This window comes from Leptodactylus fuscus, chromosome 9 (assembly GCF_031893055.1).
Source record: "Leptodactylus fuscus isolate aLepFus1 chromosome 9, aLepFus1.hap2, whole genome shotgun sequence".
In the NCBI taxonomy this organism is placed as follows: Eukaryota; Metazoa; Chordata; class Amphibia; order Anura; family Leptodactylidae; genus Leptodactylus; species Leptodactylus fuscus.
The window spans coordinates 87,509,720-87,530,932 of NC_134273.1; the positions used below are offsets into that span (position 1 = coordinate 87,509,720).

At 46.1% G+C, this 21,213-nt stretch overlaps 1 protein-coding gene across 1 annotated transcript in view; it reads left to right on the forward strand.

Annotated features, from left to right (window-relative positions):
• RAD18 (RAD18 E3 ubiquitin protein ligase) overlaps positions 1-17,211 on the forward strand; it is a 153,813-nt gene extending 136,602 nt beyond the window's left edge. The window contains exon 13 of the mRNA XM_075286198.1: positions 17,068-17,211. Coding sequence (XP_075142299.1) covers positions 17,068-17,167 — 100 coding nt within the window. The 3' untranslated portion in view covers positions 17,168-17,211. The remainder of the gene's footprint in view (positions 1-17,067) is intronic.
• The last annotated feature ends 4,002 nt before the right edge of the window (positions 17,212-21,213 follow it).

The following is a 21,213-nucleotide window of genomic DNA, read 5'->3' on the forward strand; positions in this document are numbered from 1 at the left end:
AAGGTGGACGACTTAGCCAGGAAGGGGGTGACGACTCCTCACATGTGTCTGTGACGCTCCAAGGGTGCCAAGGATAACAGATGTCTAGCTTATGGCATCAGCCCTCCACACACACCAGGCGGTAGAGACTGGCATCATCGTCTCTGCCCTATGTCCTGGGCACTTTGTTCACAGCCCCCTACCATCATATAAAGAGCCTAAAGCTGCAAGATCCAACCTAGGTCACTCCAGTTATGGGGAACTGAACTCCCATCATCCTGTTACAGCTGCCAGGGTATGCTTGGAGTTGTAGTCACAGCGCAATGTTGGATTCACCTTGTATTTGTCTGTCAGTAGCTCAGACCCTGCACAGTTCTGTCAACACTCAGACATCAGTGACCGCACCGGAAGTATTGATCACTAATGACTATATTCTTGTACATAGGAGCAGTATTATAGTAGTTATATTCTTGTACATAGGAGCAGTATTATAGTAGTTATATTCTTGTATATAGGAGTAGTATTATAGTAGTTATATTCTTGTATATAGGAGTAGTATTATAGTAGTTATATTCTTGTATATAGGAGTAGTATTATAGTAGTTATATTCTTGTATATAGGAGTAGTATTATAGTAGTTATATTCTTGTACATAGGAGTAGTATTATAGTAGTTATATTCTTGTACATAGGAGTAGTATTATAGTAGTTATATTCTTGTACATAGGAGGTAGCATTATAGTAGTTATATTCTTGTACATAGGAGCAGTATTATAGTAGTTATATTCTTGTACATAGGAGGTAGTATTATAGTAGTTATATTCTTGTATATAGGAGGCAGTATTATAGTAGTTATATTCTTGTACATAGGAGGTAGCATTATAGTAGTTATATTCTTGTACATAGGAGTAGTATTATAGTAGTTATATTCTTGTACATAGGAGCAGTATTATAGTAGTTATATTCTTGTATATAGGAGGTAGTATTATAGTAGTTATATTCTTGTACATAGGAGTAGTATTATAGTAGTTATATTCTTGTACATAGGAGCAGTATTATAGTAGTTATATTCTTGTACATAGGAGCAGTATTATAGTAGTTATATTCTTGTACATAGGAGGTAGTATTATAGTAGTTATATTCTTGTATATAGGAGGCAGTATTATAGTAGTTATATTCTTGTACATAGGAGGTAGCATTATAGTAGTTATATTCTTGTACATAGGAGTAGTATTATAGTAGTTATATTCTTGTACATAGGAGCAGTATTATAGTAGTTATATTCTTGTATATAGGAGGTAGTATTATAGTAGTTATATTCTTGTACATAGGAGTAGTATTATAGTAGTTATATTCTTGTACATAGGAGCAGTATTATAGTAGTTATATTCTTGTACATAGGAGTAGTATTATAGTAGTTATATTCTTGTACATAGGAGGTAGTATTATAGTAGTTATATTCTTGTACATAGGAGCAGTATTATAGTAGTTATATTCTTGTACATAGGAGGTAGTATTATAGTAGTTATATTCTTGTACATAGGAGTAGTATTATAGTAGTTATATTCTTGTACATAGGAGTAGTATTATAGTAGTTATATTCTTGTACATAGGAGCAGTATTATAGTAGTTATATTCTTGTACATAGGAGCAGTATTATAGTAGTTATATTCTTGTACATAGGAGTAGTATTATAGTAGTTATATTCTTGTACATAGGAGCAGTATTATAGTAGTTATATTTCTGCATATACGGTTTAGTATCTTAGATGTGATATAATACTGCTCCCCTCCTCCTTACACAGAATACGTTTCTCAGCAGGGGGTGACGATTAGTACAGTAAAGCTCCTTGATGGATATCGTATTCGTTGCTTTATCCTGGAGTCTGCTTTGAGTGATGGGTCAGTCAGCGCTTTATTATAATGTGAGTCTCAGGGACATTTGATGGATTTCTCCTCTGCCTCTTCAGTGCACTGTTCTCCCTCTTGGTATCTGAGCTGCAGGAGGTTAGTCGCGGTGGTTAGTCGCAGCTTGTGTTTACATTGTGTAATATTTATGACTTTTCCAGTCTTTCCTATACGTTATGCATAGTGTGATCTCTCTGATGTGCACCAAGGCTTCGCTCTGATTCAGTCTCCAGATCCCGGTTACGTAGAAGCCTCTTCATTCTCGGAGTCCTGTAGGAATTGCTGCTGCTTCTAAGTATTAAATCACCTGCAGCAGAGGAAACCATCGCAGCACCAGCAGATGATTCTGGTCCCAGTTTATGTTCCGAGCCCTTAACTCAAACATTGTAATTGCCTTTTTTATGTTCCTGGTTAAAATCGCAGCAGGATATCGAAAAGTTAGAAAGTTTTATCACTTTATATAAAGGCTATAGAGACCTTGGTTGCTGATACGGTTTCTGCCTGGACTTAGGCACAGCCTTGTCACTACTTATAGATGTGACTGTATAACCGTACACCCTGCTGTGCTGCACTATACTGATAATACTGTATAACCGTACACCCTGCTGTGCTGCACTATACTGATAATACTGTATAACCGTACACCCTGCTGTGCCGCACTATACTGATAATACTGTATAACCGTACACCCTGCTGTGCCGCACTATACTGATAATACTGTATAACCGTACACCCTGCTGTGCTGCACTATACTGATAATACTGTATAACCGTACACCCTGCTGTGCCGCACTATACTGATAATACTGTATAACCGTACACCCTGCTGTGCCGCACTATACTGATAATACTGTATAACCGTACACCCTGCTGTGCCGCACTATACTGATAATACTGTATAACCGTACCCCCGGCTGTGCCGCACTATACTGATAATACTGTATAACCGTACCCCCGGCTGTGCCGCACTATACTGATAATACTGTATAACCGTACACCCGGCTGTGCCGCACTATACTGATAATACTGTATAACCGTAGACCCTGCTGTGCCGCACTATACTGATAATACTGTATAACCATACACCCGGCTGTGCCACCCTATACTGATAATACTGTATAACCGTACACCTTGCTGTGCCGCACTATACTGATAATACTGTATAACCATACACCCGGCTGTGCGCACTATACTGATAATACTGTATAACCATACACCCGGCTGTGCCACCCTATACTGATAATACTGTATAACCGTACACCTTGCTGTGCCGCACTATACTGATAATACTGTATAACCATACACCCGGCTGTGCGCACTATACTGATAATACTGTATAACCATACACCCGGCTGTGCCACCCTATACTGATAATACTGTATAACCGTACACCTTGCTGTGCCGCACTATACTGATAATACTGTATAACCGTACACCCGGCTGTGCCGCACTATACTGATAATACTGTATAACCGTAGACCCTGCTGTGCCGCACTATACTGATAATACTGTATAACCATACACCCGGCTGTGCCACCCTATACTGATAATACTGTATAACCGTACACCTTGCTGTGCCGCACTATACTGATAATACTGTATAACCATACACCCGGCTGTGCGCACTATACTGATAATACTGTATAACCATACACCCGGCTGTGCCACCCTATACTGATAATACTGTATAACCGTACACCTTGCTGTGCCGCACTATACTGATAATACTGTATAACCATACACCCGGCTGTGCGCACTATACTGATAATACTGTATAACCGTACACCCTGCTGTGCCGCACTATACTGATAATACTGTATAACCGTACACCCTGCTATGCCTCACTATACTGATAATACTGTATAACCGTACACCCTGCTGTGCCGCACTATACTGATAATACTGTATAACCGTACACCCGGCTGTGCCACCCTATACTGATAATACTGTATAACCGTACACCTTGCTGTGCCGCACTATACTGATAATACTGTATAACCGTACACCCTGCTGTGCCGCACTATACTGATAATACTGTATAACCGTACACCCTGCTGTGCCGCACTATACTGATAATACTGTATAACCGTACCCCCGGCTGTGCCGCACTATACTGATAATACTGTATAACCGTACCCCCGGCTGTGCCGCACTATACTGATAATACTGTATAACCGTACACCCTGCTGTGCCGCACTATACTGATAATACTGTATAACCGTACACCCTGCTGTGCCGCACTATACTGATAATACTGTATAACCGTACCCCCGGCTGTGCCGCACTATACTGATAATACTGTATAACCGTACACCCTGCTGTGCCGCACTATACTGATAATACTGTATAACCGTACACCCTGCTGTGCCGCACTATACTGATAATACTGTATAACCGTACCCCCGGCTGTGCCGCACTATACTGATAATACTGTATAACCGTACACCCGGCTGTGCCGCACTATACTGATAATACTGTATAACCGTACACCCTGCTGTGCCGCACTATACTGATAATACTGTATAACCGTACACCCTGCTGTGCCGCACTATACTGATAATACTGTATAACCGTACACCCTGCTGTGCCGCACTATACTGATAATACTGTATAACCGTACCCCCGGCTGTGCCGCACTATACTGATAATACTGTATAACCGTACACCCGGCTGTGCCGCACTATACTGATAATACTGTATAACCGTACACCCGGCTGTGCCGCCCTATACTGATAATACTGTATAACCGTACACCCGGCTGTACCGCACTATACTGATAATACTGTATAACCGTACACCCTGCTGTGCCGCACTATACTGATAATACTGTATAACCGTACACCCGGCTGTGCCGCACTATACTGATAATACTGTATAACCGTACACCCGGCTGTGCTGCCCTATACTGATAATACTGTATAACCGTACACCCGGCTGTGCTGCCCTATACTGATAATACTGTATAACCGTACACCCGGCTGTGCCGCACTATACTGATAATACTGTATAACCATACACCCTGCTGTGCCACCCTATACTGATAATACTGTATAACCGTACACCCTGCTGTGCCGCACTATACTGATAATACTGTATAACCGTACCCCCGGCTGTGCCGCACTATACTGATAATACTGTATAACCGTACCCCCGGCTGTGCCGCACTATACTGATAATACTGTATAACCGTACACCCTGCTGTGCCGCACTATACTGATAATACTGTATAACCGTACACCCTGCTGTGCCGCACTATACTGATAATACTGTATAACCGTACACCCTGCTGTGCCGCACTATACTGATAATACTGTATAACCGTACACCCTGCTGTGCCGCACTATACTGATAATACTGTATAACCGTACACCCTGCTGTGCCGCACTATACTGATAATACTGTATAACCGTACACCCTGCTGTGCCGCACTATACTGATAATACTGTATAACCGTACCCCCGGCTGTGCCGCACTATACTGATAATACTGTATAACCGTACACCCGGCTGTGCCGCCCTATACTGATAATACTGTATAACCGTACACCCGGCTGTACCGCACTATACTGATAATACTGTATAACCGTACACCCTGCTGTGCCGCACTATACTGATAATACTGTATAACCGTACACCCGGCTGTGCCGCACTATACTGATAATACTGTATAACCGTACACCCGGCTGTGCTGCACTATACTGATAATACTGTATAACCGTACACCCGGCTGTGCTGCACTATACTGATAATACTGTATAACCGTACCCCCGGCTGTGCCGCACTATACTGATAATACTGTATAACCGTACACCCGGCTGTGCCACACTATACTGATAATACTGTATAACCGTACACCTTGCTGTGCCGCACTATACTGATAATACTGTATAACCGTACACCTTGCTGTGCCACACTATACTGATAATACTGTATAACCGTACACCTTGCTGTGCCGCACTATACTGATAATACTGTATAACCGTACACCTTGCTGTGCCACACTATACTGATAATACTGTATAACCGTACACCTTGCTGTGCCGCACTATACTGATAATACTGTATAACCGTACACCTTGCTGTGCCACACTATACTGATAATACTGTATAACCGTAGACCCTGCTGTGCCACACTATACTGATAATACTGTATAACCGTACACCTTGCTGTGCCACACTATACTGATAATACTGTATAACCGTAGACCCTGCTGTGCCGCACTATACTGATAATACTGTATAACCGTACACCCGGCTGTGCCACCCTATACTGATAATACTGTATAACCGTACACCTTGCTGTGCCGCACTATACTGATAATACTGTATAACCATACACCCGGCTGTGCGCACTATACTGATAATACTGTATACTCTTTGCAGCAGCTGGAAATTGAGATGTTCCTCACTTTGCAGCCAGCAGTAAATGTGTCCCTTAGATTCGATGCGACCCTTGTCACCGCCTATATACTCCTCATTGGCCCTGGGTCTTGCTCCTGCCTTCGGCCCTGTATATGATGTATCAGTAAAGCGTCTTCTAGTCTCCGTCTCCAGTGGATTTCTGATATTTGGGATATTAATGGGATATTTCAGCCCCTCCCTGCTCGTCCTCCATGGCCTTGCGGCGGCTGCTAGGAGACCCGCTGGTTGTGCTGACGCGCTCCATGGCTTCCAGACTAATTCTTAGGTTAAACATTGTGTTTGCTCTTCGTCTGTGCTGAGCGGTCGCCCTGTTCGCCGGCGTATTGTCTGCCCGGGCAGATTCTGTGTTCTTGCTGCCTCTGGGCCGCGTTCACTGAAGGCCAGGCCATTGTTGGGTCACAATAGAGTATTGTCAGGTATTAGGACCGGCCACAAATATAAAGGGATGGAAATGGCGTCACGACCTCCTGCCAGGCGTCACCTCAGAGGAGGAACATGGTAAAATCACAGTAATACTGAGGACGCACCGAGACATCCAGCCTGCAAGACACCAGGAGAAGATCCAAGATGTCTCAGGAAGGGCTTCATGTTGTCTTCACTGTTATCATTTCCCTTAAACACATATAGTATGATCGGCTTATAATTTCATATTCATGTAGTTTTCTTTCAAAATATTCTCCAGTCACATCTAGAGCTGCAGTCACATTACTAGAGACTCCAGAGCTGCATTCAGCTAAGAAGGCAGACACTTGATCTAATAAGGTGCATTATCTGGATCAACCATCCATCTTAATGTGTATGTGGGTGATCTGATTACTCCCCAGGGTCAGAGGGGTCTCAAGGGGAACAGAGGAGTCTGGAGGGTCAGAGACGTCTCAAGGAGGATAGAGTAATCTGGAGGGCCATAGGCGTCTGGAGGGGGACAGAGGAGTCTGAAGGGGTCAGAGAAGTCTCAAGAGGAGCAGAGGAATCTGGAGGTCAGAGAAGTCTCAAGAGGAGTCTGGAGTGTCAGAGAATTCTCAAGAGGAGCAGAGGAGTCTGGAGTGTCAGAGAAGTCTCAAGAGGAGCAGAGGAGTCTGGAGGGTCAGAGAAGTCTCGAGGAGCAGAGGAGTCTGGAGCGTCAGAGAAGTCTCAAGAGGAGCAGAGGAGTCTGGAGTGTCAGAGAATTCTCAAGAGGAGCAGAGGAGTCTGGAGTGTCAGAGAAGTCTCAAGAGGAGCAAAGGAGTCTGGAGGGTCAGAGAAGTCTCGAGGAGCAGAGGAGTCTGGAGGGTCAGAGAAGTCTCGAGGAGCAGAGGAGTCTGGAGCATCAGAGAAGTCTCAAGAGGAGCAGAGGAGTCTGGAGTGTCAGAGAATTCTCAAGAGGAGCAGAGGAGTCTGGAGGGTCAGAGAAGTCTCGAGGAGCAGAGGAGTCTGGAGCATCAGAGAAGTCTCAAGAGGAGCAGAGGAGTCTGGAGTGTCAGAGAATTCTCAAGAGGAGCAGAGGAGTCTGAAGATCAGAGAAGTTTCAAGAGGAGTCTGGAGATCAGAGAAGTTTCAAGAGGAGCAGAGGAGTCTGGAGTGTCAGAGAGTTTTCAAGAGGAGCAGAGGAATCTGGAGGGTCAGAGAAGTCTCAAGAGGAGCAGAGGAGTCTGGAGCATCAGAGAAGTCTCAAGAGGAGCAGAGGTGTCTGGAGGGTCAGAGAAGTCTCAAGAGGAGCAGAGGAGTCTGGAGCGTCAGAGAAGTCTCGAGGAGTCTGGAGGTCAGAGAAGTCTCAAGAGGAGCAGAGGAGTCTGGAGTGTCAGAGAAGTCTCAAGAGGAGCAGAGAAGTATGGAGCGTCATAGAATTTTCAAGAGTAGCAGAGGAGTCTGAAGATCAGAGAAGTTTCAAGAGGAGTCTGGAGATCAGAGAAGTTTCAAGAGGAGTCTGGAGCGTCAGAGAAGTCTCAAGAGGAGCAGAGGAGTCTGGAGATCAGAGAAGTTTCAAGAGGAGCAGAGGAGTCTGGAGTGTCAGAGAAGTTTCAAGCGGAGCAGGAGTCTGGACGAGTGAAGTAAAACATTTGCTCTTATATCAGATCTCAGTAAAATAGACGGCATGTGACTGATGGCGAGTGCTGAGAAACCCGTATGTCACCTCTAGGGAGACCTCCCAATGTACAGACCTCAGGTCACCCGCTGCTTTTCATGCACTAATAATGTTATAATCCGGCATACCCTGACCCCAAACCTCACCAAAGAAGCTATCAGTGTATCAATAGCTCTGCTCATTCTGACCCTACTGGTTTAGGAATAGAATTCTACAGACACAGTGAAGACTGACACTTAGCGGTCATGGACAGTTGTTGTCACTGTATTCTTATTATTTTACATCTATGATTTTATTTAGTGGATTATAATGTCAAAGACCCATTGTGTGCCCCTCCCCCTATCCCGGCCACACCCTCAGTGTGTCATAGTGGCAGCAGACATATGGCGCAGGTTTACCACATGACGTCCTACAGGACCATAAGGCGATACATGTGGTTGGCGTCACCTTCATAAATAAGGGTAAGTTCACACGGAGTAAAATGGAGTGTAATTTGGAGTGTAATTTTTACACGTGTAAAAAATTTACACGTGTATTTTGGAGTGTTTTTTTTACACGTGGCGTTTCAGTAGCGTTTACGGAGTGTTTTTTGGAGCATTTACACGTGTAAAAAAAACGCTTCAGTAAACGCTCCAAAAAACACTCCGTAAACGCTACTGAAACGCCACGTGTAAAAAAAACACTCCAAAATACACGTGTAAATTTTTTACACGTGTAAAAATTACACTCCAAATTACACTCCATTTTACTCCGTGTGAACTTACCCTTAAGACGGCACGAAGTCCACGTACGGCCCAGGCCAAAAACACAAGACGGTAGTGAGGATGGATGACATGGAGGCGGCTCTGCTGCTGGACGCCTTTACTGTATACAATTGGCCACATATTACAGCCGATCACTGGGGGTCTCTAAAAGGAGTTGTCCATTCTAACCTCCCCTTTAAGGTTATTTTTATCTTGTACTTTGCCATGGCTGATGGATTGCCATCCGTCTTACTCCGTTTACTGTGACAGTCTCGTGTATTCTTAGATCGCTGTTTCCTTCTCTATCATTACCAGGCTGGAGACCGACTATAATATTTACTGTTCTCATTGTACAAACTGACATCCAGTGACAGCCGGCGGCCGCTCGACCCATTAGCCGCAGGGCAATGTTTGTATGACTGCAGGGAGTGCCCCCGGGATCGGAGCCTTCATGTGCCCGCACAGCTATCATGTAGAGATGAAGAGGCCTAAGGGGTCTGATCCTAATAAACAACCCCCCCCCCCCCCCATCTAGTAATGGGGTCAGTCTGCAGCTTCTGATGTTCTGTATCTATGTAGTGATATAATGTATCCATGTTGTGATATAATGTATCCATGTAGTGATATAATGTATCCATGTTGTGATATAATGTATCCATGTTGTGATATAATGTATCCATGTTGTGATATAATGTATCCATGTTGTGATATAATGTATCCATGTAGTGATATAATGTATCCATGTAGTGATATAATGTATCCATGTTGTGATATAATGTATCCATGTAGTGATAGAATGTATCCATGTTGTGATATAATGTATCCATGTTGTGATATAATGTATCCATGTAGTGATAGAATGTATCCATGTTGTGGTATAATGTATCCATGTTGTGGTATAATGTATCCATGTTGTGGTATAATGTATCCATGTTGTGGTATAATGTATCCACGTTGTGATATAATGTATCCACGTTGTGATATAATGTATCCACGTAGTGATGTAATGTATCCACGTTGTGGTATAATGTATCCATGTTGTGATATAATGTATCCACGTTGTGATATAATGTATCCACGTTGTGGTATAATGTATCCATGTAGTGATATAATGTATCCATCTAGTGATATAATGTATCCACGTTGTGATATAATGTATCCATGTAGTGATGTAATGTATCCATGTAGTGATGTAATGTATCCATGTAGTGATAGAATGTATCCATGTAGTGATAGAATGTATCCATGTTGTGGTATAATGTATCCACGTTGTGATATAATGTATCCATGTAGTGATGTAATGTATCCATGTTGTGATATAATGTATCCATGTAGTGATGTAATGTATCCATGTAGTGATATAATGTATCCATGTTGTGATATATATGCTAGTGATCGGGAGAAGGGGCTGAGGTCAGATAACAACCCGCCGCTCATCATATGTCATATGTCAGTACGGTGAGCGGCGGGTGTCGCACTACTAGTCACAGCCCTGCCATTATCTCCATCTCCCTGCTGTTTATGTGACGGGCAGCAGAGCAATTAGTGACTATAATTAGTATAATGGGGCGATCTGCTCACGTCAGGGGCTCTGGACCTGCGTGTCGGAAGGGTCGGCGCTCTACAATGTGCGGATACATCAGACATTTAATCACTATTGGTAATGACCTCTATTAATCGGTGACAGGGCCCCTCCCCCACCTGTTATGTGCCCTTTATATTATGTGGTAGAGGGGCTGCTCAGGTACCAAGACCCATGTCCAGCTGTACCCCTGCACCCTCTATGGTCTGGTATTCCTATGTACCCCTGCACCATTGTCTGGTATTCCTGTGCATTGATCCCTGGGTTATGTCCCCCATTCTTTACACTGCAGGCCATATTCTTAGAAAACACAATAACATTGGGATCATTTACTTTATGAGGCGGTGCATGTTCCCAGCTTTATTTCGATGATCCGCCGCGGTCTTATTTCCCGCGCTTCCGCTTTATCTCACACATTTATGCAGGGAACATGTGTTTCCAGTAACCAGAGGGATAACGTATACTGGGCTGTGAGGAAATCCCAATGTTCTGCTCTCCGGAGGCTTTCAGGGGTTCGTTTTCTTAGTATTAGTCTAGAAGTCAGATCTAATATCCCCCCCATGTTCCTGAGCGCTGGAGACGTGACGTGGGGCGATAGGGCGTGTGCGGACTCCGCTGATGTGACCCCATGTGGTCCTCGTGGTTCTGATCACATTATTTATTCCTAATTTACACCATTTTCTCAGAGTCTAAAGCTGTGTCTGGGACTGTTGGACTGGATGTCTCCGGTTGGATGCGGGGCCCCTTGTTTTGAGATCTGTTATTGGGTAGGGGCCCTTGTTTTGATGCTTTGTGATGGATGTAGACCCTTCTTCTGCTTCTTCCTGGTCAGTCTGGGGCCACTTTTGACCTCTGTTAGATATGGGGCCCTTTTTTAGCGCCTGCTGTTGGGTCCAGGCACCTTCTGGGTTGTCCTGCCTCATCTTCTGCTGCAATCTGTTGTGAGGTGCGTCCTATTAGGTGGGACCCTAATTCTGGTGCCCTTGAGCTGTTCTTGGAGCCCTTCTTCTGTTCCCGGGGCCCTTCTGCCATTCCTGGAGCCCATCTTCTTTTCCTGGGGCCCTTCCGCCATTCCTGGGGCCCTTCTACCATTCCTGGGGCCCTTCTGCTGTTCCTGGGGCCCTTCTTCTGTTCCTGGAGCCCTTCTTCTTTTTCTGGGGCCCTTCTTCTGTTCCTGGAGCCCTTCTTCTTTTTCTGGGGCCCTTCTTCTTTTTCTGGGGCCCTTCTTCTGTTCCTGAGGCCCTTCTGCCGTTCCTGGTTCTTCCTGCTGTGGTCCAGCCCTGCACATGTTTCCTGTGACTCTCATACTAGAGCGTTGTGCAGCTTGTCAGCCACTTGTGACTAACAATAACCAGTCAGCGGGGTGAGGGCTGATTGGTGGGTGCGCCCGGCACTCGGCCGCCTCGGCTTTTATACTCTGCCCTTTGTTTCCTGGCTATTGTGGATATTCAGGGGGTTGTACAGCAGGTACCAGAAGTGCCGCATCGATTGAAGGAGTGAAGATTGCAGACTGGCAGCAATGACTAAGAACTGGCCTTTCCCCCACACAAAGCCGTGGGCGGGTGCTCTCACCTCCGGGGCCCCCTTTAATGACTCACCCGTATTACCCGGCACATTATAAACCAAGAATTAACTTCGAGTCCTAGACAGTAGATGCATCAGCAGTGACAGCTTTATAATGACAGTCCCCATAGACAGTGTGTGGCGACCCCTGATCACTTATGACTCCCTAGGTGGGGCCGTCTGTGCTGACTCATTTCTCTGTATCTGTAGATATTTATTTTATGCAGAGCTCCAAATCCCCTGCATAGACCAAGAATTAAAGGGGCCCCCAGCAGATATGGCAGACCACTGACTGACAGGTTACTCCCTATGGCCAGTAACAGGGAAAAACCTGTCAATCAGCAGCAGGAGGGGATGTATATTATACTCGGTGCTGACCGGGGGCTGCTATAATGCCAGCGTGCTATAAATCTGCACAAGAAATAGCCTAAACTTTGCATTTTCTGCCCAAAATAAGAGACGTGATAAATAATTCTACAGAAGAAATAAATGCCAGAAATCTGCATATGGATGAGCGGCCGACTGCACAAGTGCTGTGGTGCAGGATCCTGTGACCAAATCCTATAGAATAACTTTCTGCAGCCACCACTAGGGGGAGCTACAGACACAATTTCCTAACTTAAACCTACGATTGCTGGGGAGTAAAATCTTCCACCGCGTCCTCTCTAGTCTTACCTGTACGGATTCTTCCTTGGCTTCACCTGCCGCAGTCGCCGTTCTCTCGGTGATTACCGTAAGCGCGTTTCAGCAGTACGTACGTCACATATTTCTGGTTTCTCCATCTGATGGATCTTTTTTCAGAATTAGAGCAGAATCTTGTTTTTTTGTTTATTTCCTCGCTCACATTTTCAGGCTTCCAGTTCATTCCCGGTGCACGAGACCTCGCTCGCTCCATTATTACCGCTGGGTCTTGTCATCGCTGGTTAATGACTCGGGCTCTGATGGCAGCGCTTACAAGTAACCGAGGCACAGTCAGCTCTGAATGACAAGGCGCCTGGAGTGGCCTGGAAAGAGAAGATCCAGCCATATAGGAAAGCACTTAAAGGGGTCCTACACCTTAATCATATAATATAGATAGTATATAGATACCCCCATCCCACTTGTAACTTACAGACAACCAGGCACATGGAAAAATTGGCCACATTGGATATCACCTAATGTCCATGTCTTTAAGGAAGGGCGTCTTTAACAAATGCTGATAGTTCTTGCAACATTGACAATTGTAACATTGTATCCAAAATTAAAAATGAAGTAACTTTCAAATTAAGAAATGCAGTGCCCCCCCCCCGCCATCCATAAGACATGCAATGCCGCCCTCCATACATAATAAGACATGCAGTGCCCCCTGCCATCCATAAGACATGCAGTGCCCCCCCGCCATCCATAAGACATGCAGTGCTGCCCCCCATATACAGTATAAGACATGCAGTGCTGCCCCCCATATATGACATGCAGTGCCCCCCCACCATACATAAGACATGCAGTGTTACCTGGTGTCTCAGACCCCACTACTCACATTACCCCGTATCACCGCAGACGCCGCCCCGCTGCGCTTCTCTATAGTCGTCTATTACAGAGCACAGCGAGAGCCGCTCCCACATAAACCTCTTATATCCAGGCAGCGGGAAACCAAATCATTAACCATCTGCACAAATCATCTCCGAGAATCTAGAGAAATAACACAAGTTACAGTCTGTCTAATGTCAGTGTGCGAGTGCCGCTACCTCACTGGGTAAGTGACAGGAGGTGTTACTGAGGCCCCACTTGTCTCCTATCCCCTGCACATGTGACTGATCTCAGCTGCCCCTCAGAGTCCGCCGCTCTCCTGCTCAAGTCTCCTCCGTAGGGGTCTGTTCACACAACAGAAACCTTTTCCGCCATGTGAATTTTCCATGCGGCTAATCGCAGCAGGAGGCCAATGCAGTGCACCGAAACCCTGCGCCGGTGGCGGCACCCCGCTCCTGATCAGGCCTGAAAGAATGGGTGCGAGCGGACTCAGCTGAAACATAGGGCAAGTCACTTCCCGCCAGCAGAATAGTGAGCGCAGCTCTGGAGTATAATACAGGATAAGTAATGTAATGTATGTACACAGTGACTGCACCAGCAGAATAGTGAGCGCAGCTCTGGAGTATAATACATGATAAGTAATGTAATGTATGTACACAGTGACTGTACAGCAGAATAGTGAGCGCGGCTCTGGAGTATAATACAGGATAAGTAATGTAATGTATGTACACAGTGACTGTACCGGCAGAATAGTGAGCGCGGCTCTGGAGTATAATACAGGATAAGTAATGTAATGTATGCACACAGTGACCAGCAGAATAGTGAGCGCAGCTCTGGTGTATAATACAGGATAAGTAATGTAATGTATGTACACAGAGACCGGCAGAATAGTGAGCGCGGCTCTGGAGTATAATACAGGATAAGTAATGTAATGTATGTACACAGAGACCGGCAGAATAGTGAGCGCAGCTCTGGTGTATAATACAGGATAAGTAATGTAATGTATGTGCACAGTGACTGTACCAGCAGAATAATGAGCGCAGCTCTGGAGTATAATACAGGATAAGTAATGTAATGTATGTACACAGTGACTGCACCAGCAGAATAGTGAGCGCAGATCTGGGGTATAATACAGGATAAGTAATGTAATATATGTACACAGTGACTGCACCAGCAGAATAGTGAGTGCAGCGCTGGAGTATAATACAGGATAAGTAATGTAATGTATGTACACAGTGACTGTACCAGCAGAATAGTGAGCGCAGCTCTGGAGTATAATACAGGATAAGTAATGTAATGTATGTACACAGAGACCGGCAGAATAGTGAGCGCAGCTCTGGTGTATAATACAGGATAAGTAATGTAATGTATGTGCACAGTGACTGTACCAGCAGAATAGTGAGCGCAGCTCTGGAGTATAATACAGGATAAGTAATGTAATGTATGTACACAGTGACTGCACCAGCAGAATAGTGAGCGCAGCTCTGGAGTATAATACAGGATAAGTAATGTAATGTATGTACACAGTGACTGTACCAGCAGAATAGTGAGCGCAGCTCTGGAGTATAATACAGGATAAGTAATGTAATGTATGTACACAGTGACTGCACCAGCAGAATAGTGAGCGCAGCTCTGGTGTATAATACAGGATAAGTAATGTAATGTATGTGCACAGTGACTGTACCAGCAGAATATTGAGCGCAGCTCTGGAGTATAATACAGGATAAGTAATGTAATGTATGTACACAGTGACTGTACCAGCAGAATAGTGAGCGCAGCTCTGGAGTATAATACAGGATAAGTAATGTAATGTATGTACACAGTGACTGCACCAGCAGAATAGTGAGCGCAGCTCTGGTGTATAATACAGGATAAGTAATGTAATGTATGTGCACAGTGACTGTACCAGCAGAATATTGAGCGCAGCTCTGGAGTATAATACAGGATAAGTAATGTAATGTATGTACACAGTGACTGTACCAGCAGAATAGTGAGCGCAGCTCTGGAGTATAATACAGGATAAGTAATGTAATGTATGTACACAGTGACTGTACCAGCAGAATAGTGAGCGCAGCTCTGGAGTATAATACAGGATAAGTAATGTAATGTATGTACGCAGTGACTGTACCAGCAGAATAGTGAGCGCAGCTCTGGAGTATAATACAGGATAAGTAATGTAATGTATGTACACAGTGACTGCACCAGCAGAATAGTGAGCGCAGCTCTGGAGTATAATACAGGATAAGTAATGTAATGTATGTACACAGTGACTGCACCAGCAGAATAGTGAGCGCAGCTCTGGAGTATAATACATGATAAGTAATGTAATGTATGTACACAGTGACTGCACCAGCAGAATAGTGAGCGCAGCTCTGGAGTATAATACAGGGTAAGTAATGTAATGTATGTACACAGTGACTGTACCAGCAGAATAGTGAGCGCAGCTCTGGAGTATAATACAGGGTAAGTAATGTAATGTATGTACACAGTGACTGTACCAGCAGAATAGTGAGCGCAGCTCTGGAGTATAATACAGGATAAGTAATGTAATGTATGTACACAGTGACTGCACCAGCAGAATAGTGAGCGCAGCTCTGGTGTATAATACAGGATAAGTAATGTAATGTATGTGCACAGTGACTGTACCAGCAGAATATTGAGCGCAGCTCTGGAGTATAATACAGGATAAGTAATGTAATGTATGTACACAGTGACTGCACCAGCAGAATAGTGAGCGCAGCTCTGGAGTATAATACATGATAAGTAATGTAATGTATGTACACAGTGACTGTACCAGCAGAATAGTGAGCGCAGCTCTGGAGTATAATACAGGATAAGTATTGTAATGTATGTACACAGTGACTGTACCAGCAGAATAGTGAGCGCAGCTCTGGAGTATAATACAGGATAAGTAATGTAATGTATGTACACAGTGACTGTACCAGCAGAATAGTGAGCGCAGCTCTGGGGTATAATACAGGATAAGTAATGTAATGTATGTACACAGTGACTGTACCAGCAGAATAGTGAGCGCAGCTCTGGAGTATAATACAGGATAAGTAATGTATGTACGCAGTGACTGTACCAGCAGAATAGTGAGCGCAGCTCTGGAGTATAATACAGGATAAGTAATGTAATGTATGTACACAGTGACTGTACCAGTAGAATAGTGAGCGCAACTCTGGATTATAATTATGTAGTATTATTTAATACATGAAATGACAATGCTATCCGTAGGCCCAGGGTGTATTATTCGTCTTTTCTCCTCTCTGTTTATATTTATGTCTCTATTATTTTGTGTCTTCAGAGGTCATTCAGGACATAGAAGGAGGAAGAGGAAAGTCGTCTCCCCTGCAGAATCGTCATCTCAGCCACAAACATCCAGGACTAAGAGGCATCGCAAGTAAATCGCCCCGGGAGGATGAGGCCGCCTGACCTGAAGAATCAGGACACAAATGTCTTCCATCCACAGACCCGCTGCACCACAGGCAGGAAGTTGAATTTTGTAGATTTTTTTCCCCTGAAATGAATAAATTTGCAGTAAGTTTCGTCCTCCCGTTCTCTCTTGTACTGGTGATGCCGTCATCATTAGAGAAAAGCCTTCAGAGACATTACATGAAATGTGCAATACCCAACTACACCTTATACTGATGGGTGGCAGTAGGGGGTCCGGGCCCCAGGGATGGAGACAGTAGGAGTATAAGGATTCCTTGTGGCGCAGACCTTGTTAGTTTTATATTTGGTTCATTTTTATATTTTATTTTTCTGTATTTTCCTCTAGTTTTTTGTATCACAAACTTGTTATTATTATAATGGTAAAAAGTTGTTTGTTTGTTTTTTTACTTGTCACACCAATTCGTCTGGTAAAATCAGACTACACCCCATGAATAAACTTTGCATTTGCTGCTTTCACTAGACTTTCGTGTGCACCTTCTATTTCGGGTTTCCCTGCTCAGGGCTGAAGATGAGTCCTCGCCCGTGCACCTGACTCTTCTGGAGACTGCAGTGTCCTGGCGGCAAATGTGTATCGCAGCGTGACCTCATTCACTTTCATTAATTGCAACGTAGACAGTGCAACCCCTCACCCGTGTAACATATGTCCCCAACCTTCTGCATAAAAATTGCCACCCCTAATGGAGGAAGAGCGTTGCATTTAGGATGTCCCTTAGCATGTACCTTCTGTGGAGCTGTATGATATGGGGCAGTATACAGTAATCTGTGCATGACCCTGTATACTCACACACTGGTCTCTATTAGTAGCTGCTTTCAGTCCCTCCCGTGTATCAGCCTCTCTCCCTCCATGAATGGCCGCCCCGCTGTGAATTATGATCCCCCGTGGGAATAAATTCTACAAATCGCCGGGGCCAGTACAATGTCTATAAGAAGATTAGACGTCACCTAGAATTAATGTCCTGTGTTGGTAAGATGAACCCAATCAGCAGCTGGTCTCCGCCTGTACCCGCACTGAGGCCGACACCTATAAAACTGCTTAACAGGGGTAATACATCCTTGGGAGCCATTCTGATCGCCTCAAGCAGCGACTCCGCTGAACACCTCTCCATCCAATGTATCAGACGTACAGCACCAGTTTCCGCCTGTCACCTTAAATGCCCCTTCGGGCAGCTGCACATTAGGTACCAGGCAACCGCATGATTGTAGGATCGGCAGAGATCAGCCACCATATTACTTCAATTAAGTCACTGCTTATCTTCTACGGCAGTAATGGGATCGGAGAAGACACGTCTGCAGTCCATTCTGTGCTGAGGGTCTTCAGCCCTAAATAATAAATCTACTATATTCTGGCTTCTTAAAGTCAATATCCATCTTTTACCAGCTTGATATTTTAGATCTGAGTTGGTAGTGTGTCGGTGAGTGAGCCTGCTGGAGCTAGTGGTAGTGTGCAGTGAGTGAGTCTCCTGAAGCTAGTGGTAGTGTGCAGTGAGTGAGTCTTCTGGAGCTAGTGGTAGTGTGTGGTGAGTGAGCCTGCTGGAGCTAGTGGTAGTGTGCTGTGAGTGAGCCTGCTGGAGCTAGTGGTAGTGTGCAGTGAATGAGTCTCCTGAAGCTAGTGGTAGTGTGCTGTGAGTGAGCCTGCTGGAGCTAGTGGTAGTGTGCAGTGAATGAGCCTGCTGGAGCTAGTGGTAGTGTGCGGTGAGTGAGCCTGCTGGAGCTAGTGGTAGTGTGCTGTGACTGAGCCTGCTGGAGCTAGTGGTAGTGTGCGGTGAATGAGCCTGCTGGAGCTAGTGGTAGTGTGCGGTGAGTGAGCCTGCTGGAGCTAGTGGTAGTGTGCTGTGACTGAGCCTGCTGGAGCTAGTGGTAGTGTGCAGTGAATGAGCCTGCTGGAGCTAGTGGTAGTGTGCTGTGAGTGAGCCTGCTGGAGCTAGTGGTAGTGTGCAGTGAATGAGCCTGCTGGAGCTAGTGGTAGTGTGCGGTGAGTGAGCCTGCTGGAGCTAGTGGTAGTGTGCTGTGACTGAGCCTGCTGGAGCTAGTGGTAGTGTGCTGTGACTGAGCCTGCTGGAGCTAGTGGTAGTGTGCTGTGAGTGAGCCTGCTGGAGCTAGTGGTAGTGTGCAGTGAATGAGTCTCCTGAAGCTAGTGGTAGTGTGCTGTGAGTGAGCCTGCTGGAGCTAGTGCTCGTGTGCGGTGAGTGAGCCTGCTGGAGCTAGTGGTAGTGTGCTGTGAGTGAGCCTGCTGGAGCTAGTGGTAGTGTGCAGTGAATGAGTCTCCTGAAGCTAGTGGTAGTGTGCTGTGAGTGAGCCTGCTGGAGCTAGTGGTAGTGTGCGGTGAATGAGCCTGCTGGAGCTAGTGGTAGTGTGCGGTGAGTGAGCCTGCTGGAGCTAGTGGTAGTGTGCTGTGACTGAGCCTGCTGGAGCTAGTGGTAGTGTGCTGTGACTGAGCCTGCTGGAGCTAGTGGTAGTGTGCTGTGAGTGAGCCTGCTGGAGCTAGTGCTCGTGTGCAGTGAATGAGCCTGCTGGAGCTAGTGGTAGTGTGCGGTGAGTGAGCCTGCTGGAGCTAGTGCTCGTGTGCAGTGAATGAGCCTGCTGGAGCTAGTGGTAGTGTGCGGTGAGTGAGCCTGCTGGAGCTAGTGGTAGTGTGCTGTGACTGAGCCTGCTGGAGCTAGTGGTAGTGTGCTGTGAGTGAGCCTGCTGGAGCTAGTGGTAGTGTGCAGTGAATGAGTCTCCTGAAGCTAGTGGTAGTGTGCTGTGAGTGAGCCTGCTGGAGCTAGTGGTAGTGTGCAGTGAATGAGCCTGCTGGAGCTAGTGGTAGTGTGCGGTGAGTGAGCCTGCTGGAGCTAGTGGTAGTGTGCTGTGACTGAGCCTGCTGGAGCTAGTGGTAGTGTGCTGTGACTGAGCCTGCTGGAGCTAGTGGTAGTGTGCGGTGAGTGAGCCTGCTGGAGCTAGTGCTCGTGTGCAGTGAATGAGTCTGCTGAAGCTAGTGGTAGTGTGCTGTGAGTGAGCCTGCTGGAGCTAGTGGTAGTGTGCGGTGAGTGAGCCTGCTGGAGCTAGTGGTAGTGTGCGGTGAGTGAGCCTGCTGGAGCTAGTGGTAGTGTGCGGTGAGTGAGCATGCTGGAGCTAGTGGTAGTGTGCGGTGAGTGAGCCTGCTGGAGCTAGTGGTAGTGTGCGATGAGTGAGCCTGCTGGAGCTAGTGGTAGTGTGCTGTGAATGAGCCTGCTGGAGCTAGTGGTAGTGTGCGGTGAATGAGCCTGCTGGAGCTAGTGGTAGTGTGCGGTGAGTGAGCCTGCTGGAGCTAGTGCTCGTGTGCGGTGAATGAGTCTGCTGAAGCTAGTGGTAGTGTGCTGTGAGTGAGCCTGCTGGAGCTAGTGGTAGTGTGCGGTGAATGAGCCTGCTGGAGCTAGTGGTAGTGTGCTGTGAGTGAGCCTGCTGGAGCTAGTGGTAGTGTGCTGTGAGTGAGCCTGCTGGAGCTAGTGGTAGTGTGCTGTGAATGAGCCTGCTGGAGCTAGTGGTAGTGTGCGGTGAGTGAGCCTGCTGGAGCTAGTGGTAGTGTGCGGTGAGTGAGCCTGCTGGAGCTAGTGGTAGTGTGCGGTGAGTGAGCCTGCTGGAGCTAGTGGTAGTGTGCGGTGAGTGAGCCTGCTGGAGCTAGTGGTAGTGTGCGGTGAGTGAGCCTTCTGGAGCTAGTGGTAGTGTGCGGTGAATGAGCCTGCTGGAGCTAGTGGTAGTGTGCTGTGAGTGAGCCTGCTGGAGCTAGTGGTAGTGTGCTGTGAATGAGCCTGCTGGAGCTAGTGGTAGTGTGCGGTGAGTGAGCCTGCTGGAGCTAGTGGTAGTGTGCGGTGAGTGAGCCTGCTGGAGCTAGTGGTAGTGTGCGTTGAGTGAGCCTGCTGGAGCTAGTGGTAGTGTGCGGTGAGTGAGCCTGCTGGAGCTAGTGGTAGTGTGCGGTGAGTGAGCCTGCTGGAGCTAGTGGTAGTGTGCGGTGAGTGAGCCTGCTGGAGCTAGTGGTAGT